General features: G+C 36.3%; 1 protein-coding gene and 1 long non-coding RNA gene across 4 annotated transcripts in view; one reads left to right on the top strand and one right to left on the bottom strand.

The window, feature by feature from the left end:
- Positions 1–27,401, bottom strand: part of SUSD6 (sushi domain containing 6) — a 112,850-nt gene that overhangs the window by 32,518 nt on the left and 52,931 nt on the right. For 2 of the 3 annotated variants that reach the window (XM_007473114.3, XM_001370155.4), the window contains one exon: positions 23,312–23,499. In XM_007473114.3, the coding sequence (XP_007473176.1) occupies positions 23,312–23,432 (121 nt within the window). In that variant the 5' untranslated portion in view covers positions 23,433–23,499. Of the gene's footprint in view, positions 1–23,311; positions 23,500–23,724; positions 24,319–27,401 lie in introns of those variants that run through there. The other variant, XM_056810957.1, reaches the window with a different exon arrangement.
- The window catches only part of LOC130456332 (uncharacterized), a 125,133-nt gene that overhangs the window by 53,819 nt on the left and 43,913 nt on the right, over positions 1–27,401 (top strand). The gene's annotated exons all lie outside the window — the stretch shown is intronic.

The raw sequence follows: 27,401 nt of genomic DNA, 5'->3' as shown, positions 1-27,401 counted from the left end.
GAGTATAGTTTGAAATGTGAGCACATGAATGTTTGTTGCCATTACTACGTGGGCAAAAAACACGCCTTTAATCAATCTGACCTACCTCTGCTGGACTTATATTCCTAAAATATCACTTTATTCACATTTCTTACCTTCTCAAAATTCTCAGTCTGTTCCCACTCACCTCAATTTTGCCAGGTTTTTAAGGCCCTCCATGATTAAGCTCCATTTTGCCTCTCTATCCCTATTTTTCATTCTCTCAATCCAGAATAGCCAGATCTATTACTATGTTTTGCTTGTATATATTTTTGAAGTTACTTATCTGTATATGTACCTCCCTCTTCCTATTACAATGTAAGCTCCTGAGGGAGAGGGACTATTTGTTTTTGTCTTTGTAATCTGTATTTTGTCTTTTGTATACAGATGTATATCATGCATTCTACACAGAGCAGACACTTAATAGTTGCTTACTGAGAAAATAAATCTCTATTTTCACCTTCATTTTACTCCTATTACTCCTTTACAATGAATTTACCTCCCTACCAGAAACTCAAATTCTACTTATCTTTTCATGATCCAGCTCATTTTTCATTGATTTCATGAAAATCTTCCCAATTTTAACTTCTTTGTTATTTGCTACATATAAATTATTTGATATTTACTGTATATGTAAGGCCTTTAGAGAATGAATAAAATAAGGCTCAATTAGGTGACCTAAATCTAATTACGGGTTAGGTCAAATACCCAAATATCTGTAATACAAAGCTTAGCATGAGCTACAAGAGACGTAATCATGCTACAGTGTTTGTAGAGGGTAAGGTGGGAGTCATCATTTGCTTGGAAGGAAAGGGAATTTTTTTTTTTAAGGAAAGGGAATTCTTGAAAAGTGTCAAAAAGGTTTTTTCAGTTAATCTGAGCCTTCAATGATGGACAGAATTTCAGCAGGCAGAAACAGAGCCAGGGAGTGCATGTCCAGGAAGAAAAAAAGGCTGAGATAGTTAAGGAGAAGGTATAGGGGTTAACTAGCCCAGATTAGCTGTAATATAGAGAAGCATAAGGCAAAAAACTGGGATAGTCATGGATACCATAAAGCAACACAGCAAAGGGAAAAGAGTGCTGATCTGGAAGTAAAGGGACCTGTGTTTGGATGTCTTCTTAGAGAGCCTCTAAAGGTTTAAGCAGAGTCATGATACTGGGAATAGAAAAGAAAATGAATGAGGAACATAGAATTTGGCAACTGACTTAATGTGGGAGCAAGGAAATCAGTATTTTTAAACCTTGAATAACTAGAAGATTAGCTGCTAAACAGAAAAAGGGAATTCATGAGGAAAAGCTGGTTTCTGTTGGGGATGGTGATTAATTCAGTTTTAGACAAAGTGAATGTGAGATGTTGGAGGGAACATTCTCAGTGCCACTTTATTTAGAAGTTATACAAGGGGCAGCTAGGTGGCTCTATGATTTGAGAGACTGGTCTAGAGACAAGAAGTCCTGGGTTCAAATGTGGCCTCAGATACTTCCTAGCTGTGACTACAAGTCACTTAACTCCAATTACTTAGGCCTCTCTTTTGCCTTGGAACCAATACTTAGTATTGATTCTAAGACAGAAGGTAAGGGTTAAAAAAAAAAGGTAATTATATGCCATATTGTTTGATGCTATATCTGCTTACATTAGTCTTATTGTCCTGAAAACTGATCTGTTAGCATCTTGAGGGTAATATAGTTTTCTTTTAACTCCTGTGAGGTGAGAAGGCATGGTGCAATATGTGAGAATAGAACTCAGAAAATGTTGATTCGGATATCAGATCTTTTATTACCTATGTGATCTGGGCTGAGTTATATAATCTCTAGGTTTTGGTTTCTTTATCTATAAAAGAAAGGCAGGAGAGAGGGAGTTGTTCTGAATGTCTCTTTCAGCTTTAAATGGGTTATTTACTGTTTTAAAAGAGAAAAACCAATTCATACTTCTAACTGAACATTATTCCTGTTCTTTCTGTGTGTGTGTGTGTGTGTGTGTGTGTGCGCGCGCGCGCATGTGTTAGACAAAAGATTTCACAATTTCCTTTTAGGACTTAAAAACCTGTCAGAGGAACAATGTTTAGCAATGTTCTCTGTAAATTTTCGAGAAATAACAAAACTACTTCCCAAAAGAAAAAAAATTCCCCAGATAAAATAAAGCCTCTTGGAAAACAAATAGAAGAGTAGCTTTTCCTGCCAGGACATGGTTGAAAGCATTTAATATGTTCACGCTGTTCAAAGAATCCAGCTTTTGGAAACAGGGCAGCAAGGAAAGACCTACTCAATACTCAAGAGGTGGCAACACAGAGACTCTCCAACTCAACCTTGAAGAATTTCCCATAACAATGGTCAGTGTTCGAGGCCCTTGTCTTACTTCCCATTTTTGTCTGCCTAAAACATGCCTATCTCAGCAAAATAAAGCTCCTGAAGAGAAAACTTGGATCTTAAAGTTGCTAAAGGGCCTGGAAAAAGTTAGGTTCTCACCCAAAGCAAGAATCCCCTCTCTAGCCTGCCAAAGAAGTGATCATCCTGTCTCCATGGGTGATTATTTCACAATAATTTTTTCATATGAAAATTTAAACTGCAATTACTTCCTTTTATTTACTAAAAACAAAACAAAACAAAAACCCAACCCTTACCTTCTGTCTTATAATCAAAACTGTGTATTGGTTCTAAGGCAGAAGAGTGGTAAGGGCTAGGTGATGCGGGGAGGGGTATCAGTGACTTGCCCAGGGTCACACAGCTGAGAAGTGTATGAGGCCAAATTTGAACCTAGAACCTCCTGTCTTTAGGCCTGACTCAATCCCTTGAGCCACCCAGCTGCCCCAAATGAGATTATATGATAATGATGATAATAACTAGGTTTTATATAAGATAACCAGTTCTAAAGTTCTGCCTTTCTAGAATCACATGGGTCCCCACTTTCTATGAAACCACAACAGGGTTGGGACAGGTCTTATTTCAGGCATGGGAGGTCCCTGATCAACCAAAAACAAAAACAAAAAACAAACAAAAAACTCCCAACATGAATGATCAATACTAGTTACGCCATTAATTTGCCATGTAGCTGGGTATGTAGGATCAAAACTGGATGTTTTGATGCCTTAGTTTCCCTATCCATGATATGAATATTCTGGTGAATTAATAAAATGACTAATTGCTCAAAACACAATGACAAAGAGGCACTAGTAAATGCTATATAATAGATAACAATGATTCAGAGAAGGTTCCTACAATCAAAGAGTCTATTGGGGGGCAGCTAGGTGGCTCAGTGGATTGAGAGCCAGGCTTGGAGATAGCAGATCTTGGGTTCAATTGTGACCTCAGACACTTCCTACCTGTGTGACCTGGGCAAGTCACTTAACCCCAATTGACCAGCCCTTATTGATCTTTCCAGGAACCAATATTTAATATCAATTCTAAGAAAAAAAAGTAAGGTAGTTTGTTTTTTTAAGATTCTCAAGTATACAAATCTTTCTTTACCCTACCCACCTGAATTTTTACACCTAAAGCTCTTCTTGAAATAAAAAGTTCATTTGCCCAAATTTCGTCTCTCAGATTTCCAGATTCCATGACCTTTTGGAGAGAGAAAAGGGAGAGGAAAGGAGAGGAAAGTTGGTACTAGAAGCAGAGGAGCAGCATGACTGGAGGGGCTAGACAGAAGCCAGATAGTTAAGTAAGAAGACTGCTAACATTTCTCCTCTTTCAGTTGAGCTTGACTTTCTAGAAGGCAGGGCTAAGGCCCATGCAATTACTGCAGCAATGCTTTATTAGACCAAAGATCCTAAACCAAGAACCAGTATAGTTTCCCACCATCTTTTTGTCAGCAAGCCAGTAAAGATACCGTCTACTGGATAAAGCAAGTCCAATCTTTGTACCAGACACTGATGTTAGGGTAGGATCCTATGAGAAAAGAGAAGAGATATAATTCTTCCGGGTCAAGGGGTCAGGGAAATAAAGGTTTATTCAACTTGTTGATTTAACTACAGAGAAGTACTAGAATGATGCCATAGATTATAGGAATGTCCTTTTATTCCCCCTGAAAATTTTTAAGTTATTCTGAACCTGTCAAAGAATAAACATGAACCTTTTCATATACAAAGAATAGAAAAAAAAGAGGATTTTCTAGGAAACTTCCCTTCTAAAGGTCGAAGCATAATAATTCATCAGTCTGGTCCTTGTATGGATCAAACAAAGTTCTTAAATATTTAAAAGTTATCTCTCTTTATAAAGCTGCATTCATTCAATGAATTGTGGTTCTGATCATTTTACTCTGGATCAGTTCTTCCAAAGTTTTGCTGAAACCATTCCTTTTGCAATTTATCACAGTTCATTAATATTCTATTACATTTATGTACCATAATTTGATGAATGATTCTTCAATTTATGCACAGACACTCTCAGTTCTTTACTACAACAAAAAATATGTCTAGGAATACTTTTTTTACACAGGGATACATTCCCCCTTTCTTTGATAACACAATATCAGTCATTTTTGCGATTCTGATGTGTATGAGGCAAAATCTCAGGTATTTTATTTTGTATTACTAGTGATCTGGAATATTATTTCATATGATTGTAAACAGTATGTATTCTTTTGCGAACTCCCCATTTATATCCTCTGACCATTTATCTTTTGAGGAATGGCTCTTATTCATGTCTATTTAAATCAGTTTCCTATATTTTAGACTTTAATAAGAAAAACTTTCTACAAAGACCTTTCCTCTATTGTTTCCCTTTAAATGCATCAACTTTGTGCAAAAACTTTAATTTTATGTAATCATTGTCCATTTTGAAAGGCTTCATTTTTCGGAAAACCCCATATCCAAAACTCTGCACTTGCAAAACAAATCAATGAAAAGGAAAGGATAATTACAAGTTTTCTTACATAAGTTAGCTCTTCCAGTACATTTAAAACATGACTAAAATGAAAAAGAAAACACCTAAATATTTTTGAAAAAAATTCTTTCATAAAAGTGTGACGTGTACATATAGTAATTTTGCATAGCTATTTATAAAAATCACACAGACAAAGGTTTTTCTGGTTTTACCACCTGTTGGGGCCTTAAATTTTTTTTAAATTTTAAATAAACAAACAGCTTCTTCCTTCTGTCACTTTCATTTTGCACCCTTAGAAACAAGAGCTATATATAATCAGCTTTGCGATATAGGAAATTTAATTCTCTCCTTAATTTGAACTCATCAGAATGTAAACTCCTTAAGGACAGGGATTACTATTTTCCCTAGTGCTTAGCATAGAGCTCCTGGCCAATATAGTAAGTATTTAATAAATGTTAGCTGATTAATTGATTGTAGACTTAAAAAGCAAGAAAAATTCAAACCCTGATCTTACTAAGATTGGGGCATTGGCTAGGAGAAAAAGGAGGATCCTGCTCCTGCCCTTACTATTTCCCAGATACTGGAGCTTCTGGACAGTATTCTTTCTTTAAAAGTAAGAAAAAAAGCCATTGTCCTTTTTCTAAGTAGGCCCCACAGCTGAGTACTTGACCCCCCCCCACACACACACACACAGACTTTGCCAATTCATCCTTTAAAGCTTAGCTCACCCACTGAAACTGAGGTCGGCTGCAGGAAGGGTGGGGGAAGGGAGGAAGGGAAATAATGTGATTCTTGTAACCAAGGAATAATGTTCTAAATTGACTAAATTAATTAATTTTAAAAAATAAAGCTAAGCTCAATTACTGTCGTCGTCCCCCCCCCCCCCCCCCCCCCCCGCTTTAGCCCAGAGCAATTGCATCCTAAAAGCTGAATTCCTATATTACTCCTGTAACTCTTGGCCTTAGCTTTTACAAAGACTAAAATAAGATCAAGTATATAAAGCCCTCTACAAGTCTTACAGGCAATACAAATGCCAACTAGTATTATGATTATTGACTTATGACACCTGCCCTATTATTGCTTTCTACAATTAATTTGTTTGGAAAGTTCTTTATCTTGAACTAGATTGAAAGCTCTTTAAAGACAATAGTCAGGTACTCTACTTATTTATACTTGCCAAATGCCTACTATGTACATTACAAACATAAAGATGCATAATAGCTGCTGTATGAAGAATGAATGCACAGATTCAGTAGTGTATATACTGTGCCTGGCAAATAGTTGGTGCTATATACATGCTAATTCCCTCTCCTCACCCACAATTTTAGAGATGATGAAACTGGGAGTCAGAAGGAAAATGCTTAAATGGAAACTGGGGACTTTGGAGATGTGCATCTATCTATTGAAGATTGTAGGCTTTTAATTAACTTGATAATCTAGAGCATAGGGGTATGGTGATTACATTCTGGAGTCACAGACATCTCCAGTGGGTAAGTAAAACCATAGGAGAGCAGACTGTTTTGCTTAGAACACTGTTTTCCCCTCCTTCCTCTCCCTCCTCCTTCTCAAGAACTGATAATTGAATGAACATTCAATTATCTTTCATTCAATTATCTTAGCTCTTTAGAAAGGGCTCATAAATGCTATCCTTTAAGGGGACTCTGAGAGGTGTCACATAGCCAGTGAGTAAATTCAGGTGTTCCTGACCCCAAGTAAACTATTGATCCATTAGCCTCTCTAACTCTACACTTGCCCTTGTGAATATGCTAGGTGTTAAAGGGAGCTACAAGGATAAGGCAGGGTTCCTAACTTTGGAACTTCCAGTTCTATAGAAGAATTTTCATCTGGAATTTGAGTCCAGCAGCAATTCACATTTTTGAACATGACAAATAAAATTTATTGAGTACATTAACATTTGCAAAGCAATTTACCTATAATTTCTCATTTGATACAACAATTCTGGGAGGTAGGTAATATTATCCCCATTTTGAAGATGAGGAAACAAATCTAGAGGGGTTAGGTGGTTGCCCAAGGCTAGTGTCCAAAACATTAAGGGTCCCAAGCAGATCCAGTTCCATGGAGGTCTTATTATGAAAGAAATTTCTAAATGGGACCAACATAAATATAATCTCTAGATTTAAAAAAGATATAGGACCTGAACCTGGCCACCTCATCCAATAATGGAAGAGGAAGCAACTTAATTCTGATTCAGGAACTAAAACTGTAGTTATAAGAGGAAAAAAAATCCAACCCACAATTAAGAAATACTATGGGGCAAATAAATCCCAAGGTAAAATAGCCAAAGAAAGAAAATAATCCTGAAATATGTAGCAAGGGAAGGAAAAGTAGCAAGAGGATGATTGGCAGGCCTGGATTCCTGTCAAGAGCCACAGGGTCAGGTTCTAAGCTGTTGAAAGGAGCAGGTTTCCAACAGTCAGACTGGAGATGAAGCCTGTAAGGTGAAGATCTGATCTCTACCGAATTCTCCTGGACAGCTAGAAAGCAGCCTCTTTGAATACCACCATACAAGGGTGAGAGGACATATCCATACACTCTGGTGGACAGAGTGAAACTTGGAGAAAACCCTCTTTTTCCCTGGAACAATTGAGGACTCAGCTGGATCCCGTACCTGACCCACCAAGGACTCTCTGTGTGTGAAAAATTTGGTTCCTCGTTGGATTTATCCTTAGGAAACTTAGATATTTAGATTAAAGTATTAGATAGTGGGTTTAATAACTGGGTTAATTGTCAGGTGCTAACCTTTTCCCCTCATTCCCAAAACCTTTCCCTTACCTGTTGTTAAATTCAGTTTTATTTATATGTGCATTCTCCCTCTGTGTAACCTTCCTTTCCCCTCCTTTTCCTAAAATCATTATAACAAATATGCAGAGAAATCTACTGAAAAAGAATGGTCCACAAGGATTCTAAGAATGGATGGAAGAAATATGAAAGAAAAGTTGAAAAAATAGAAGAATATCTGGAATGAGAAAAAACAATTTAGAGCAAAAAGTAGACAACTTTAATGAATATGATCCCTTGAAAAGAATACAGCAAACAATGATTCAATGAAACAATAAGGAACTAGAAAAATGTCAAAAGAATAAAAAAAGGAAACAAATGAAAACCCTATCATCAAAAACAATCAATTTGGTTAAGCTGAACAAGGATAAATTTTTTTTTCCAATAAAAAATTATTTATTTAGTAACCACCACTTCTACAAAACATTTAAATAAGCAAATGCATTAAAAATCATGTGCAAAACCTCAAACTCCACATTGTTTACAATTTAATTTGATACTTTTTTCTCTTGATTTTGTGGCTTTAAAAAAATGTAATTATAGTATGTATGACAAGGATAATTTTTTTTTTTAAAGCCCTCACCTTCCATCTTGGAGTAAATACTGTGTATTGGTTCCAAAGAAGAGTGGTATGGGCTAGGCAATGGGGGTCAAGTGACTTGCCCAGGGTCACAAAGCTGGGAAGTGTCTGAGGCCAAACTTGAACCTAGGACCTCCCATCTCTAGGCCTGGCTCACAATCCCCTGAGCCACCCAGCTGCCCCCTGACAAGGATAATTTAAAAGTCATTTGACTCACTGAAAAGAGAGAGAGAGAGATTACATGATTTATGTTCTCTCCCTCCCCTCTCCTAGAGCTGACAAGCAATTCCACTGGGTTATATATGTATTATCACTCAGAATCTATTTCCATGTTATTCATTTTTGTAATAATCTTTTAAAACTTAAATCCCAAATCATATACCCATATATACAAATGATAAATTATATGTTTTTCTTCTGCGTTTCTAACAGTTCTTTCTCTAAATAGGGATAACATTCTTTCACAGAAGTTCCTCAGGATTGTCATTGCTATTAGTAGCTAAATCTATACATTTGATTGTCCCACAATGACTCAGTTACTGTGTATAATGTTCTTCTGGTTTTGCTCATTTTACTCTACATCAGTTTATGTAGGTTTTTCCAGTTCTTACAGAAACCAAGTGAAAGCAAGGGTTCTAACCAGGGGACTGAAGACAGTTTTTTAAAAATGTTTTGATAATTATATTTCAATAAAATTGATTTCCCTTATAGTCTTATGTATTTTATTACAACACATTAAATAAAACATGCATTTAAAAACATTATTTTGAAAAGGAATCAATGAATTTTATCTGAGAGCCCAAAAAGTTCATGACATGAAAAAAGTTTAGACCAAAGTTATAGAATCAAACATAAATTCTTAGTTTGATTGTTTTGCTTGAATATACATTAGAAGGATCAGGTTCTCCTGCTCTTTTTGTGGTGGCAAAGAATTGGAAACTGAAGTCCATCAACTGGAGAATGGCCAAACAAATTGTGGTATATAATGGTGATGGAATACTACTGTGCTACAAAGATGAACAGGATGATTTCAGAAAGAGCTAGAAAGACCTACATGATGAACTGATGCAGAATGAAATAAGCAGAACCAGGAGAACATTGTACACAGTGACAGCAATATTATGGAATGATCAATTGTGACAGACTTAGCTACTCTCAGCAATACAACAATCCAGGACAATTCTGAGGGACTTAGGACAAAGAATGCTACCCACCTTCAGAGAAAGAACTGTTGGAGTCAGAATACAGATGAAAATACAATTTTTCATTTGTTTACTTGGATTTTTGGTTTTACATGATTATTCACTTACAAAAATGAACAATCTAGAAATATGTTTTGCATGATAATACATGTATAACCCAGATCAAATTGTTTGCCAGCTCCAGGAAGAGGAAGGGAAAGAAGGAAATAATTTGGATCACATAACTTTGGAAAACTTATGTGGAAATTTGTTATTATGTGGAATTGGTCAAAAAAATAAAGAAAAAAAAGGATCAGCTTCTCCCTGGAAAAGAGGTGATTGTGTTGGTAGGTACTGATACATACTTTTAAAAAAGAGATCAACAAAGCATTTCTTTTAAGAGTTAAAAAGAAGATTCTAAAAAATACATTTGAATCTTGCTCAGTTGGAACCTGCATTAATAGACCTTGGAGCTGTACCTCTAGGAAGCCACCCAGACCAAATGAAAGGAGCTAAGTATGAATGAATAGTCTGAGACATCTTCATAAAAATTATGATAACTACTTAGATGGGAGGCAAGTAAGACAGTGCAATGTCTTTCTGCTTGCCTAGTGGGTGCTGGTTCTATCCAAACCAGAAGTTCTTAAGCCTGCCAACAAAAACACAGGCAGCTTCATGCCATGAACCAGAGGCTCAAAACAGGGTGTCAAATTCGGTCTGATGAAACAGCAACTCCCCAGAACAGTGAAGCCATTCTGTACAGCCTAGACACAACTCTAGTGGGGAAATGGGAGGATTTCTGGATAATCCCCTTTTTGAAATGCTAATGTCATTACTACCTCATAGCCAAAAAGACAAGTGGCAGAGTCCAGTTGACAGCAGCTCAGGCAGCTTGCCCTTACACAGATGGCTTAAACAGGGTCTTTTGTCACTTTCCCTCTACTCTTCCCCTCCCCCTATCAAAGCTCTGATGTACCTGAAATTATGAGACTTATAGCAGCTGCCTGGTATTCCCCTAAATAGAGAGGAGCTGGGTGGAGCCAGGGAAATTGCCCCTAGAAGAGTTGAAAATCCATGTGAAGTAGGAAGTCAAAGTTCTAACCTTGAGTGAGAAGATAAGAGGATGGGAAGAAATGTACCCTTGTGTTCTCAGATATACCTTAAGAGTCAGCAATTCTTATGTCACTGTTTCACAATTTTTAGTCCCTTTTTCTTATATAACCCTTACCTCCTGTCTTGGAATCAGAAGACAAAAGAGTGGCAAGTACTAGGCCATGGGGGTTGTGACTTGCCCAGAGTCATGCAGCTTTTTAAAAAAGCCACCAAAGTGGGTAGGAATGGGGGAATTATCATCCTGAGACACATTTTTCAGTGAGCTTCTCTGAATTTAGATTGCTTAACTATTTATGTTGGTTGCTGGATGACTGACATGCAAATCCATCAATAGCCCACACTCAAAGTCTTTGCAGCTTAGTTGTTAGTACCAGTCAGAGAAAGAGGCACAGCTTTCAAGAAGCTAGATGAATTATTAGACAAGGATTTTAGAGGAAAATCCTGGGGTATATAGCATTTAAAATCCTGAGTTCCCTGAAAAGCCAAATGGGTAGGCATGCTGAATGTACAGTATTGAGGAATACAATATTATAATTATAATAATAAAAAATTAAAATAATAAAACATAATGATAATATTAACATGTATAAAATGCTTTAAGGTTTTAAAAAAATACTTTATCTCATCTGATCCCTACAATAACCCTAAGAAATAGGTGAAATTATTTATTTATACTTTACAGATGAAAAACTGAGACAGAGGTTAAGTGACTCGCTCAGGATCATATGACTAAAAAGTGTCTGAGGTAGAATTTGAACTCAGGTCTTCTTGATTCCAAATCCAGTGCTCTTAACCACTGTGCAATCTAGCAGGTAAAAAAGTGATTAAAAAAAAAAGGATCGAATATTATTTTCCTTCCATGATGAATGCTGTGGGGTCCACTTAAGTAGAAATCTTGACAAATATGAACACTGAATCACTGATACTAGGTAGGTAGCAGAGATGACAAGATATGAGAGAAGAGATTTAATAACTTGTTTCAACAAATAATTTTAAATAGAGACTAAGCTAAGCAACTGGGAGAGATCTGAAGGTGGTAGCATTTACAATCTAGTAGGGATGTATGTGATATTAACAAATTTTTATAATGCAAACTAATATAGGATCAATATAAAAGAGAGGTATAAATGAAGGTATATTCCTTCCACACACATCAAGGTGTGATGAAGAAAGGTTGGTGCCAGGAGAGGGAATTGGTCTCCTGAACAGCAGATCCTTGGATTTATTAGGGACAGCTAGGCACTGAAAAGGAAAGTAGATTATGGGGTTGGATTGTTCCAGACTGGTCTTGTCACCATGTCATTCCCATGTACCTGAGCCTCTATGGAAGGCTGAAGCCAAAACATTCCAAAGTTTGAATACCTCCTGGGACAGACCATTCTTCATCCTATAAAAATTCACAAGTGTAAAAGAGTCTATTAACTTCTGGGGAGATGAGTGAGTAGGTGAGATGTTAACTTCAACTGGTTAACTTTGGGGAGAGGGGGTGGTGCACTGGAGGGAAAACCACACAAGTTTTAGAAATTTTTTAAATAATTAAAAAATTTTTTTTAAATTTATTTTTTTATAATTAAAAGGGTGTAATAACAATTTTGCATGTGTTTGGAAAGGAGGCTGGACTCTAAAGTAATACCCACAACCTTGCTTGATGCTACTCTGCAAACTTTTCACCAAGGTAGAAACATACAGAAAATACTGCTTTCTCAGGGGAAGGTTCTACGAGAGACTACTTTGTACTACTGTTCTAATTTCAAAAACACAGTGAAGTAGGTAAATTCTGTCTTTGGCAAACCTCTCCCCTACTCGCACCTTCTGGCCCCTTCCCCCTCAACACCAAAAATTAGAAATTAGTATGGAATTTTTTAAATAGCAGGAAGAGGGAACACAGGCTCTAAAACTGCTTAAGAGTCAGGACTGGGTAACAAAGTAAAGGGAATTCTTCTTAATAGCATTATAAACACTCCAAGAGACACAACTCCATTTAGAACCATGACTCGAACAAACAGAAATCACATGATTATTTCAATCGGTGCAGAAAAACCCTTAATACAACACCCATTCCTATTAGAAACACTAGAAAGCATAGGAATACATGGGCCTTTCCTTAAAATAATAAGTAGTACCTATCTAAAACCATCAGCAAGTATTATCTGCAATGGGGTTAATTTAGAAGCCTTCTCAGTAAGACCCAGAGTGAAGCAAAGATGCCCATTTTCACCACTATTACTTAATATTGTATTATGTTAGCTTTAGCAATAAGAGAAGAAAAAGAAATTGAAGATTAAAGTAGGCAATGAGGAAACTAAACTCACTCTTTGTGGATATAATGGTACATTTAGAGAATCCTATAGAATCAACTAAAAATCTAGTTGAAATAATTAATAACGTTAGCAAAGTTGGAGGATACAAAATAAACCCACATAAATCATCAGCATTTCTATATATTTCCAACAATATCCAGCAGCAAGAATTAGAGATATCCCATTTAATATCTCTCTAGATAACATAAAATACTTGGGAACCTATTTGCCAAGACATACACAGGAATCATATGAACACACTTATAAAACACTTTTCACATAAATATAGTTAGATCTAAACAGTTGGGAAACCATTAATTGCTCATGGGTAGGCTGAGCTAATATAATAAAAATGACAATCCTATCAAAATTAATTTACTTATTCAATGCCATATCAGTAAAACTACCAAAAACTATTTCATAGAACTAGAAAAAAATAATTTAAAAAATTCATCTAAAAGAACAAAAGATCAAGAATATCAAGGGAATTAATGAAAAAAATGCCTATCAGTACTGGATCTTAACTGTACTATAAAGCAGTAATTATCAAACAATATGGTCCTCATTAAGAAACAGGATTATGGATCAATGGAATAGATTAGATGTAAATGACCTTAGTAATCTAGTGTTTGATAAACCTGAAGATCCTAGCTTTTGGGATACGAAATCAATATCTGACAAAAACTGCTGGGAAAATTGGAAAATATAGTATGGCAAAAATTAGGTATATTAAAAAAAGGGGGGGGGGGCAGCTGGGTGGCTCAGACATTGAGAGCCAGGCCTAGAGATGGGAGGTCTTAGATTCAAATCTGGCCTTAGACTTTTCCTAGCTGGGTGACCTTGGGCAAGTCACTTAACCCCTATTGCCTAGCCCTTACCACTCTTCTGCTCTGGAACCAATACACAGTATTGATTCTAAGATGCAAGGTAAGGGTTTGTTTGTTTTTTTTTTTTAATTAGGTATAGATCAATATCTCATACTCTATAACAAGATACGGTCAAAATGGGTATATGATTGAGAGATAAAGGGGATATTATAAGTAAACTAGGAAAACCTAGAATAGATTACCTGTCAGATCTATGGAGAAGGGAAGAATTTATGACCTAATGAGATGTTACAAAATGTAAAATGAATAACTTTGACTATATTAAATTTAAAAGATTTTGCACAAATAGAACTAATGTAACCAAGGCAAACAAGAACCTGGGGAAAAAATTTAAGACAAATTTCTCTGATAAAGGTCTCATTTCTCAAATATATAGAGAACTAAGTCAAATTCATAAGAATACAAGCCATTCCCCATTTGACAAATGGTGAAAGCATATGAATAAGCAGTTTCAGAAGAAATCAAACTCTCAATAATCATATAAAAATGTTCTAAATCCTTCTTCAATAGAGAAATGCAAATTAAAACAGCTCTGAGGTACACCTCACACTTATCAGACTGGTAAATAAGACAGTAAAGGAATGTGATAAATGTTGTGAAAGAATATAACCATTCTGGGGGGGCAATTTGGAACCATGCCCAAAGGGCTATGAAACAATGCATTTCCTTTGATCCAATAATATTACTACTAGTAATATCATCTGTACCTCCAAAGAGACAAAAAAAGGGGGGGGGGGACTCGCTTGTACAAAAATATTTATAGTTGCTCTTTTTGTATATAATCCATACTGAATTAGTTTACCAGCTCCAGGAGTGGGGAGAGAAGGGAAAGAGGGTATAGGAATGAAATAGAAAATAGATATTGATTAGGTTTGCTAAGATAAGGAATTTTGGAAAGGTGTCTCTGTAACTGCAGAATGATTGAGGCAAGAGAGTTCTGTTTGTGAGCTTGGAACACTGAAGAGAGGAGGGCAGACAGAGTTCTGATAGTTGGTTTTTGGCTTCAGAGAAGACAGACCAACTGGCTCTTTGGATCTAGCTCAGCTGCTGATAGGAAAGAGAGAAAACTCTGAACCCACCTTTCCTTACTGTGGAATTACATCTAGGAGAAGAGCTTGGCATATCTGCTGTTTGTGAGAGGAGAAAGACTGAAGACCTACTTGCCTGAGCTCTGAGAGCCATCTCAGAGCTACACTCTGTGGTCAGTTAGCCTCTGAGACATTGGGCTAACTGACTCTGTTTACTTGGAGATACTTTTTACTATAATTTATTCTCTTATGTAAAGATTTATTTAGATTTCGTCAGACAATGTTTTATGGGGTTTTTTTAGGCAGTGGTAAGGAGTTCAATGTAGCATCAAGACCTGAAGACTTTGCCTTGCAGCAACCGTAGAAGAGTGGGCAGATATTTAGTTTCCCTACAGTGTTAAGGTTTCCTTGTTTATAATCCTTATATTCATATCTTTTAAAATACAAATAAATATATTTTTATAGAGAAAATACTCTCCAAGGCCCACAAATTGAACCTCTTTTTTTTTTTAACCTCTTTTAAGGTAAACAACTGAGTTACTTTATAATCATCAAGCAAAGTATCCCACAGTATATTACCTTAATACTTCATTTATATATGCCTTATTATTTCAAGGGAGACAATTTGGATCATATAACTTTGGAAAACATGCGGAAATCTGTTTTGAATGTTACAAATTTTATTTTGTGTACTGTATTTCATATGTTATTTCATAGTAACTGTTAGTAAAAATGCATATCAGAATTTTTTGTTTTAAAGAATTGTATATAGAAAAGTCTATTTTCAGCAATCTCTAGTGAAAGATTATAGTTTTTTGGTAGTTACTCGACTCTATACCCCATTTCCCATAGATTTACTATATTAACATTAAAATTTTTTGCTTGTGCACTGTTTTCTAGAAATGTGAAAGTTGAGGCTTGTCTGTATAACAATAATAATAGTAGCAGCATTTACGTGGTACCTACTATGTGTGAGGCACTTATGCCAAGTGCTTTACAAATATTATCTCATTTTATGCTCAAAACAACCCTGTTAAGGTAAGTGTTATAATTAATACTATTTTACAGGTTAGGTAACCGAGACAAACAGAGGTTAAGTGACTTGCCATATAACTAGGAAGTATCTGAATCAGAATTTGAACTCGGGTCTTACTGACTACAGACCTAGTTCCTAAATAACTGAACTGAAAAATAAGTCAAGGAAAGACCATTTAAAGAAGCCTGAAAATCATGGTTAAAAAATAATAATAATAACAATGAGAAAAACTCTGGATGCTATTACTTCAAGAAATAAAAAATGAAAAGTGCCTAGATCTTTTTTTGTTGAGAAACCATGAAGAAAAGAGCTTCCAAGTCAAAGAAAAATTATTGTGAGCATTTAGAAAGGAAAAGTTCGAGTACTTAAGGAACTGCAGTTAGGATCATATAAGACTTGGAAGCCTCTTTCATAAATGAGAGATCTTGAAATATAATATTCGAAGAGGCAAAAAAAATAGGCTTGTAATCAAGAATAGCACACCCTACTGAACTGAAAATAATCAGAATGGAGGACAAACAGATCTTTAATGGAATAGTCTTTTTAAGCATTTAGATAAAAAGAATAGAACTGAGAAGGAACTCTGAAAGGCAAAACAAGAGTTGAGAAACCTACAAAGGTGAATTTATTTGGGCAACTGAAAGGGGCTGGACCAAGATGAAGTGTTAATATTCTAATGGGGTAGAAAAATCAAGTAACTTCAGATCCTTAATGCATTCCAAGGAAACTGAGGGAGTTAAAAAACAAGACAGGCTGAGAATTTTTTTAAACCCTTACCTTCCACATTAGAATAAATAGTGTATATTGATTCTAAGGCATAAGGATGGTAAGGGCTAGTCAATGGGTATTAAGTAACTTGCCCAGGGTCACCCAGCTAGGAAGGGTCTGAGTCTAAATTTGAACCTAGGACCTCCCATCTCTAGGACTGGCTCTCAAACCACTGAGCTACCCAGCTGCCCCCAGTCTGAGGATTTTAAGAGAAAATAAAAGAGAGAGTAAAAGGAATGTATAAATTGAGGAGCCATGAGATACATAAAAAGAGTATACAAACATGGAGGAAAAGAGTGGAAGACGGTGCAATTGATGAATTTCATTCTTCACTGAACTAGTAGGCAAAGGAGAGTTGAACAGACACACTCAAAAAACAAGTTTAGAGTTCATTTCAGACTCAGAAGGATGTTAATACTTTGGAGGAAATAACTAAATAAAACAAACTTCAATTTGTGTGGGATCAGATCTTGAAGGGGGAAAAAGGGGGCAAAAAAAGAAAAGCAAAGAACAAGAAATGAAAGAGATCATTTGAGGAATGGCTGAACAAATTATGATGTATAATGTAATATAATATTGTTGTTTCATAAGAAATTATGAAAGATATCAGAAATTCTTGAGAAAACTTGTATGGAAAGTGAAGAACAACATGTACAATATTATAAAACAACAATAACGTTGAAAGACTTAAGCACTTTGATCAAAGCAATGACCAACCTAGTTTCCAGAGGATGCATTTTTACTTACCACCTGACTGTGGAGACCAAGTTTTATCTTATTTTGAATCCCCTATAGTGCTTTGAAAAATGCATTTCATAGGTGCTCAACAAATGTTTACAGGTAGTTTTAGATGATGGCAGAGGTTTCAGCTATCACTTAACTGCCTAAATTCTCTTCTGCCTTCTCTTACCCCCAGACAGCTATACTCTACATGATACAAAGAATGTGAATCCCTTTCTCTAGGAAATACGAGTTCCTACCATATAAAGTATTGATAGCTATGTGCCCAGACCACCCTTGATATTATATACATACAATGTTGGGGGGTTTAAAAAACTGGAAGCAAAAGATACAACTGCATTCTGTTACAGCCACATCACCAGGCTTTCCCGACAGTTCTCTGGAATTGAAATTCTTCATATATGGTATTTTTATAAGCACTGTAAAATTAATAACAGATGCAAAGCTAATGGCAATCTGTTTGACTCTGTCATCTCTACACTCACTAAAAATTTACAAAGATTTTTAAAATGTATTTGGGGAGTCTTGGTTATTTATATCAGGCAGGTTAATGATTATGAACAAAGACCCATTTTGGGCACATAGTTCTCAAGCAAGCCTAGTTCTAAAAAGATAATAAAAAACTGAGAATTAGCTATAAAGGCAAAATGAATAAAAGAAAAGAAAAAGGATATGTAAATGCATATTTTAAATGTCAAACATTCAACAGATCCAACAAACATTTTACTGAGGTGCCCATGTCCTAAGCAATGAAGGCTAAGGTGGCATATTTTTACCTCCCTGAAATTTACAGTCTAATAGTATTATTCCTATTTAAAAATGTTGTTGTGGAAGAAAGATCATTGAACGATTTATCAGAAAACCTGACTTCCATTCCTATTTCAGTCGTTTCCTATTGTATGAAATTTACCTCTCTGGTCCTCATCTTTAAAATGAGAAGTTTGAACTAAATGATTTCTATGGTTTTGGCTAGTCACAACATTCTATGCTTCTAATCTGACTAAGGAACGTGGGAACTTTAAAAAATAAATGATTTAAGATTTTTTTTTAAACATGCTTTAAAGTGTTAGGACAACATTATCATTAATGTTGCTGATGTTTGAATTTTATATGGCACTTTTTAGTTAACAGGTATCTTTGAACAATTTTTATTGGTCATTAACAATATCACTTTTAAGAATCTAAGGATTATTATAAATTAAATCCATATATATGGATTTATATATATATATATATATATATATATATAAATAAATAAATATATAAAAATGGATAAATGAAATTCTATGGTCACACAGAAAATATCCTTTTAAAGTGGGACAGATGGAAGGAGAAAGGACTGAAGACAATGAGTTCAAAATTCTTACAAATTTTCACCATAAGCCTAAATTGCCACAATTCCTTACCATAGAAGAGATGGTAAATCTTGTTGAAGAGAGCTGGATGAGTTTTTTTTTAATCAATGTTATTATAGGTACCTTTTTATTTTCATATAAACTTCATTTTTAATATCTTTCCCTACCCAGAAAGTTGTCCTCTACAAAAATAATTTTTAAAAAGAAATAAAAAAGCTTTTCAGCAATAATACCATCTGAGTCTGAAAGTGTGTGCAATCTCCTAATACTTTGTAGAGCTGTAGTCCTCCAGCTCTGCAAAAAAGGGAGTTTTGATTAAAAAAAAAAAATTATGCAGCTTGTGTGATTTTACTATCAAGTATTCTAGGTCAGTGGTGTTGAATTCAAATAGAAATGGATCCTTAGAGCCACATATTGACTTAGAAAACCAGGAATTAACATTATCTATGTTGTATTATATTTTTATTTATTTTGTTCAACATTCCCAATTATGTTTTAATCTAGTTTGGGCTGCAATCCAGAGTTTTGTGGACTGTAGCAGCCCTTAGTGAATTTGACATCTTTATTTTAGGTCATGTGGTAGAACTCAAGAAGCATAATAAACATCATCTTCTATTCCATTATTTCCAAGACCAAATTTTCTAAATATTCCTATCTGTGTCTGGTAAGGAGTCTGCTCAGTAGAATGCTGAACATTGTACCAACATCTAACATTTCTACTATTATAATTCCAGTGCCCAGGAGAGACAGCCTTACATAAAGACAGGGTGGTAAAATTCAATTATTTCTGTAGCTTTAAAGTCAGTAATCCTCCTTTCCTCTAATGTAGACTGCCCATTCCAACCTTGAGGTGTCAAACTTGTGAGTACAGTAATTACTAAAGTGTATGCTGCTGAAGAACATTTGCTCATGGAACCATCATAACTAAATGCCTGCTAAACTATGTAAAATATGCTTTGCATACAAATGAAATATGTGTAAGCAAGTATATACATTGTTTATACTTCAAACTAGGGTTATTAAAACTAAAAGCTCTGCATTTCACAGAGCACACCATCCTTTAAAATGTACTATCACAGGAATGGGCATTGTAAGAGAAAAAGGGAAGGAAGGCAGGTAGAAAGAAGCTTTTTCTAACTAAATTGCTTTTTCTCAAAAGTTGACACTTCTGCCTTTAGGTTTCTTGGTCATATTCCTTGTGGAAGACATGTCATTACAGGTGTATTTCCTGGATTTAGGCCAAGGAATTCTTCCTCCTATTTTGAAATCATCTCCTTCTGGGGTGCATGTGTTTGAGGCAGGGGCAGGGGAGGGCTGGCAGCAGAGCATTAGTCCTGAAATAGTGAAATCCCTTACTTCACACATATCTTGTTCTGCCATGTTGTTCAGGAATCTATTTGTGTATGTGTGGATTGGGGGAGGGAGAACATGGAAGGAAGAGGAGGAGAGAGAAGAATGTGTGAACTGCAAAACAACTTCCAATTTCTTCTCAGTTCTTATCTCACACCCACACCTCTCTCCCCCACTTCCCCTCCTGCTTTGGTCTGGAATCTTAGGTCTCATATAGTTGATCTCAGACTTGGGGAGGAAAGTAAAGAAGGAATGGGGAGTGGGAAAGGGGTGGGGTAAAGCCAAGATCAGAGGTGTAGCAAGGGCAAAGATGAAGTGAGTCACAGCCAGAAGTCTGGCACTGCAGAGCAGGGGCTGGAAGATTTCCCAGTGCTGGTAGTATGCTTATAGAACATGTCCAAACAAGTCTCCCATACTGAGGTTAGAAAAATGGCAGTATGGCAATGATTTAATTTTATTTTACTAGATTTGTGATTTGACTGATACAGAGAACTCCTGATTGCAAAAAACCCCCCACTAAAACTAAATCAGACACCGAATAATAATAAAGACCAATCTTGGCACAGGAGAAGAAATAAGGAAATATTTCTCTCCTTTTGGTAGAAGGTGGGGATTATGGGTGCTGAATGTTTCATACACCGCTAGATGAAATGATTCATTGTTGGTTGATTTTGCTCTACTGTTTTTCTTTAGTACCTGGGAAAGCTCATCTGGCTGTGGTCTAGAAATAAGGTAATAATAAAACACAAAAATGAGCAATAAAACTTATTTTGGAAAAAAAGTAAAAAAAAAGGAAAGGCTGTTTGATCTAAGGGAATAAATCAATAAGCATCTATTAAGTGATTACTATATGCCAGGTACAGTGCTAGATACTAGGGCACAGGGAACCCTAGTCCTTGTCCTCAAAGGAACTTCCGTTCTATTGGGGGTGGGGAGTGGGGAGGAGAATACATGTTTATGAATGGCACTTGTGCCTTTAAAGATTCTGTGGGGCAGAGGTGACAAGGGAGTACATTCCCCCTATCCCCCTAAGACAGACTATGCAAAGACACCAAGAGAGAGATGGAATGTTGTTTGGCAGAAGCACAGTGTGTGAGGGAGGGAAGTGCATAATGAGCCTAGAAAGGTATCAGGCCAGAGCCAGATAGTAAAGGGCTTTAAAATGCCAAGCAGGAATATATATATATTTTTTTATCTTAAAGGCATTTAGAAGGTGGGAGATAGGCACTGAAGAGTTTTGAGCAGAAGAATGACATGGTCAGATCTATGCTCTGGGAATATTAATCTGGAAGCTGTGAGAAGGGCCTGAGTTTTCATTTTTATTATACCATTCACTTAGCTGGGTGGCTTTAGCCAAAATACCACTCTGAATTTCAGTTTTCTCATCTGCAAAATAAGAAAGTTTGACTACATGATTGCTAGATCTTACAACTCTAAAATTTTAGGATTTTATGAATGCTCACTTATAGGAGGGCTGGTTCTAAATGGCAGCAATGGTTTTAGATCCAAAATTACAGATCTTTGTACTGAAGTGTTTCCAGAACATTGCTCCACCCTTCATCAAGATTCTATGTCTTGTTTACTAAGCAGTTTGCTTTTCATAAAATCAGTGAGGTCAGTTTTCCTGCCACTCTAAAATATTCCATAATATCAAAGAAAGAGAACATAGTGAAATCAGCTCTTCCAGGGATAGATACACTAGTTGTTTCTTGTGTGGGGGCCAACCACAGATAAGGAAGGGAAAGATATTCCTGAGAGATCTGAGGAGAATGTTGGACATTGAAGGAAGAGATGTTGAGAGTTCGCAAGTCCTCTCTGACAACTCTGAACTAGAAACTGATGATGTGTGATGTGAACATGAGCAATATAGCACCATTTCTTGCTTTAATTGGGGGAAGAGATGTTTCAGAACAATATTAAGCAAACCAAATGTGGTTGTGGAGGCTCTGATCCCCATATTTAGAACAGTACTCACAGGAACTGGGTCTTTTTCCTTCTCCACCCATTCTAACTGCATCCCTAATAATCACATCTTCCCTTTCATATAAAGAAAGAATATTTTCTCCCATAAAACAAAAAATGTGTGTGTGTATGCTTCAGAAACTGTTGTCTAGGTCTATATTTCACATTCATACTCCCATTTCTATTATTTCTGCTTTATCTCTACTCTCTAAAACCCCTAGCATTGTTATCTTACCCACCTCACTAATCACCTAAGGACCACAGAGCCCCAAGGCCGTACCCTTCTGGCTCTGGGCTTTTCCATTTGCCCTGCAATTAAGATTTTTTGTTTTTGTTTTATCTCCCAATTAGAATATGAGAAACTTAAGTAGGGACTGTCTTTCAGTACAATGTTTGGGCACACAATTAGTACTTAATGTTTTTTCATTGATTCAGTCACACAAAATATGATTACACAGGATGTAATGATACTTATCAGGGCAACAAAAATAATGATAAAAGCCCCCAAAACTAAACAAGGTTTAAACATTTTATGACTTTTAAAATGTCTCTAGCCCTTAGTTAACCTTTTCCATTTTGTCAACATCAAGGGTTATTTGAAACCACAAAACTAGAATGGACAATACTGAAATTATTCAGTACAAACTTCTAACTTTACAGGTTAGGAAACTGAAGCTCAAAGAAATCAAGATATTCGCCCAAAGCCACAGTGATAATTAGTGACAAGTCTGAGATAAGAACTTTGTCTCCTAGATCTTACTTCAGTGCTTTGTGGCTATCCATTATGGTAGAAATTGAGGGAAAACAGGAAAAAGGCATGAGGGGCAGCATATCCAACAGGAAAGGAGAAGGACCCTACCAATTCCTTTAAACCGCCCCCCCTCCCCATCTGAGCTTTGTGCTCCTCTCTGCCGTACACACTCCTGGCCAAAGAGTAAGAACAGTAGTTCTCAAACTTTTAAGACTCAAGACTCCTTTCTGATATTCTAAAAATTACTGAGGATCCCCTAAAAAGCTTTTGTTGATACAGGTTATATCTAGTGATATTTACAGTATTAAAAATAAAAATGTCAGTGTGTTATGTTGAAGATAATATGGTCTAAAGGATCCTCTGAAAGGGTCTTGAAGGCATCTGGATCACACTTTGAGAACCACAAAATGAAAGAAACTTTAGGGGGTTGGCCAAAATAACCTTTAAAGTCCCTTTCACTCTAAATCTATAATGATATGTATGATACAAAAGACCTGCCAAAAATCGTGTTCCCAGGACACTGCAAAAGGGACATTTTCTGATAACTTGTTATTCTTAGGTAGTGATGAGTCCTCTCCTCATCTGGATTCTGACATTATGACACAAGATAGGTACTTGACTTACCTGAAGCAAGTCCATTTCCAAGGAAAGTGCTAATAATCATGAATGGAAGAAATAATCCATGTCTTAAGGAGGCAAATGGTGAGGCTGAGCTGCTCTTTGGTGTTATCCTGCCATAGCACATCTTTTATCCGTCCAAGTTTGAAAGAAAAAGGGGGAAAAAACCACGAGCCAGCCAGGTACAGATCCACCTATAAGAAAAATGTATCAAAAACTTCAGCAAGGAAATGAAAGAGAAGCTCTTTGGTTTGTAAAAGTTGAGTTTTAGGAAATCCTATCAATTAAATTCATTTCTCTTTCAGTATAAGGAAGGTAACATCTAACCATATGGATTGGGAGGATGGGTGCTTGCCAAACGCCTTCAGCAAGCACAGCCAGATTTCTGAAAGAGGATAGGGAGGCAGAAATTATCTCACCTTGAAATCTTTCAAGCAGAGCTGAGCTTTGAGAAAAGATTCAATTCCACCCCACAGGTTGTGGAGGCTCTGGGCAAAGAAGGGAAGAAGCAGCTGACAACAAGAAGGCTGCTGTCTGTATCAGTGAGTCAAGTTTTCCCTTTGCCACGTGCACGTGGTGCAAACTCAACTTAGGAAAGAAAAAAAGCAATTCCAGAAACACCATCTTGACAAGGAATGCATCTCTGAGCTACTTGAACAACAGGCCTAGTCGCTCACAGTTCTGACTCTGCAATTGTGAATTTCAAAAACGAACCAATTAACAAGTTCATCACACACACACCTGCAACCCAGGAAGTTCTAGCCAGTCACCTGCTGACACTCCACCACACACCTTTCTAAAAAAAACAAAGCAGCAACCACAATGCATTCCTCACTTGAAGCAAGATAGATAGAGTTAAATGTTGGTAATGATGTGAGGTCAGGTTCCTAGTGAAGCCCCAGCTCCCTGACGGGAAGAATTCTAGTCATGAGCAATAAGGATTCAAACTGTTAGACCTAGAAGGGTCCTTAGAGATGATCTGATCCAATCTTCCCTCCATTATACATAAATCTCATTTTATTACAGAAGATATTATCCAAGAGTTTTAGATTAGAACAATCAATTGGTAAACATTTAAGCTTCTACCAGTAAACTCCTACCATGTGGTAGCCACTGTTCTAAGTTCTAGGGATACAAAGAAAAGGCAAAAGACAGTTCCTTCCCTCAAAGTGCTCACAATCTAATGGGGGGAGTCAGCACATAAAAGGAGATGAAAAGGTGGGGACAGGGCACTCTGCTGTGTGTGTGGGGTAAGCAGTACATGAATGAGGGGGGATGTTGGAATCAGGGAGTATAGTCAGTGGGAAATAGACATTTTTCCTTAAATGGAGGATGTAGAAGGAATTCTCCACTGTTATTATCCACTCCAAATACCATCCCCCAAAGTTCCCTTCTTAAAAAAAAAAAAAAAAACTCATTAGGACCCCACTAACAATTTTTTATTTTTTTGTTAATTCAATGATTTTTAAGTATAATTTAAAACAACTTCTAGAAATTTAGGGTTTTCACTCATATAGGGAAACCGAGTCTAAAAACAAGTTCTACCAAATTTAGTGCAAGAGGAATCTAGAGTTGAGCAAATCAATTTATATGTTGTAAGGTCATAGCTTTAGAGTTAGAAGAGATTTTAGGGGACATATAATCCAATCTCCTCCCTTAAACTTCACAAATGAAGAATCTGAGGTCATGTGACTTGTCAAGTACATATATTTATTTTTACCTATTAGGATCCCATCTTTTCTCTGTTCATAAGATATTAAAAAATAACAAAACTGCAGTTTTTAATTTAAAAAAATTTATAATTCAGATAGTTCATTGTTTCATATAAGACTTTATATTTTCCCCTTAAATTCATGCCCTCCTTCTCATGCCCTGCCCCCTCTCAGCCAGTAACTGAAAATACAGAGAATAGCTCATGAGACACTCTGCAAGAGGAACCAAGCCAGACCAGATTTGAAATGGCAGTACTAGATCTTAAATTATACAAAAAGCAATAATCATCAAAAGTATTTGGTACCTCTTAAAAAATGAAACATTGATCATTGGAATTGAAAACCAAGAAGTAACAACTAATAAGAAAAAATCAAATTAAAAATGTAAAGTTCCACTTCACCCACAGTAATTTGGCAAAGAAAAATGACAATTGTTTGAGGGTTTATGGGAAATATTTAGATTTGTGAAATTATTCATAATAAAAACACTTAAATGAGGGGTTGGACCAGCTTATATATAAGTTATCTTCCAGATCTAAATTTATGAATTTTCATTATATACCCTTCTCCCTCCCTTCCTTATTCATTTAAGGATATTAAGAAAAGCACCTTCAAAACTGAAAGATGTCAAATAAAGACATGTATTTTTTAATTATAAAGTCAGGTTGACCTGCTTTTTTTCTACATTCTTGTTTTTTATTCTGAAATACTTCCAAGGTTAGCCAGAGTTTTGCTTTAAGGTAAAAAAGAGCAATATCAACCTCAAAATGACTCATAACTAGAAATTCAGCATTGTGCTTTGGGAGGTTTCAGTGCTATAGTTTTCTATACCAACTGCAAACATCTTTTCCTCTCCACAAGGCAAAGACCTATTTCCCAAATGGCTGCCCAAAGACACTATTGGGGTGTAGGGTATGGACAAGTTAGAACTAAAGTTTTGCTTCAGTTTGTCAGTCAGTATCACAGCTGAACAGAGGGTGATCATATTACTTCTTTTTTGCCTGACAGGGTCAAAGGAACATCTGGAAGTAGGTTTCGCTTTGGACCATAGGTCTAATGATTTGACTCTTAGCAGTTTATATCATCTAGTAGGGGATACAAACAGGATATATACAGGGTGTCCCTTTAAATTTAAATAAGATTAGTAGCTAATTAAGCTTTAGTAACTTAAAACTGCACAAAGATTTTTGGGATAACTTCTTCAGAAGCACGAAGTACTACAAGAGATTTGAAGAAGGAGATCATTCCCAATTAGAGATAAAATCTAGACAATATGGCAAAAATGCAGAACAGCTAGGTGGTTCAGTGGATAGAGATGGGCTTGGAGTCAGAAAGATCTGAGTTCAAATTTGACTTCAGATACTTACCAACTATATGAATGACCCTGGACAAGCCACTTAATTCTACTGGCTCAGTTTTCTCAACTGTAAAATGATCTGGAAAAGGAAATGGCAGACCACTCCAGTGTCTTTGCCAAGAAAACCCCAAATGGTTTCACAAAGAGTTGGCCTGAAATGACCCAATAGCATCAAAATGGTAAAAAATGTTCAATTTGGATTCCTGGGTTTAAATCCCAGATGCACACTCATGTGACCAAGAACAAGTCACTTCAATGCAATGAGCATCAGTCTTCCCAGCTTTAAATGAGGGTTCTGAATTAGATCATCTATGAAGTCCCCCAGCTCTAAATTTTATGGTCTGTGATCAAGCAAGTCTTCATGGAAGAGATAGATCCTGAACTGGACCTCAAAGGGATACAATATTATTTCACCCTATGGGGAGAGGGGGCAGCACTGAGAGGGGTGGGGAATAAAGAAGAAAGGCATAGAGTTAGAAGGAGATATACAGTCTGGGAATAAATAGTACAGATTAGCTAGAATGTAGACTACTGATTAAAAGAAACTGGAGAGAAGGCTGGGAAGGTTAAGTTGGAATGAGATCATAGAAGAAAGGGATCTGTAACCTTGGAGTTGAATTTTCCTTGTAGCCTGTTCTGACTTAGAACCAGGGTTCTTTTACCCCTAACCATCTCAACGTCCCTGTTTTGTTTTGTTTTGTTTTCTAGCAGAAAACACCCTCAACCAGGAGTCAAGAGATTCTAGCTCTAGTACAGACTCTGCCACCAACTCTGGTTGTGTATATTTGAGTAAATCAGTTGACCTCTTAAAAGAGGAGATCTCTGAGGACAGCCTGGCATAACAAAAACAATATGGAACTTAAAGAAAGGAACACCTAGGTTCAAGCCCCATCTGTTACTACTAGTTATGTAATCATAGGCAAGTAAGTGACTTAGCTTCTCCTGGCCTGAGTTTTTTCATCTAGAAAATAGGTATTTTCTGATAAGTATTGTCAGAGCCATGAATAACTAAGGTAGAGGATGATAA

Source organism: Monodelphis domestica, chromosome 1 (genome assembly GCF_027887165.1).
Source record: "Monodelphis domestica isolate mMonDom1 chromosome 1, mMonDom1.pri, whole genome shotgun sequence".
NCBI lineage: Eukaryota > Metazoa > Chordata > Mammalia > Didelphimorphia > Didelphidae > Monodelphis > Monodelphis domestica.
Note: the sequence above shows the minus strand (reverse complement) of the source record. Positions and strands in the feature narration are given on the sequence as shown.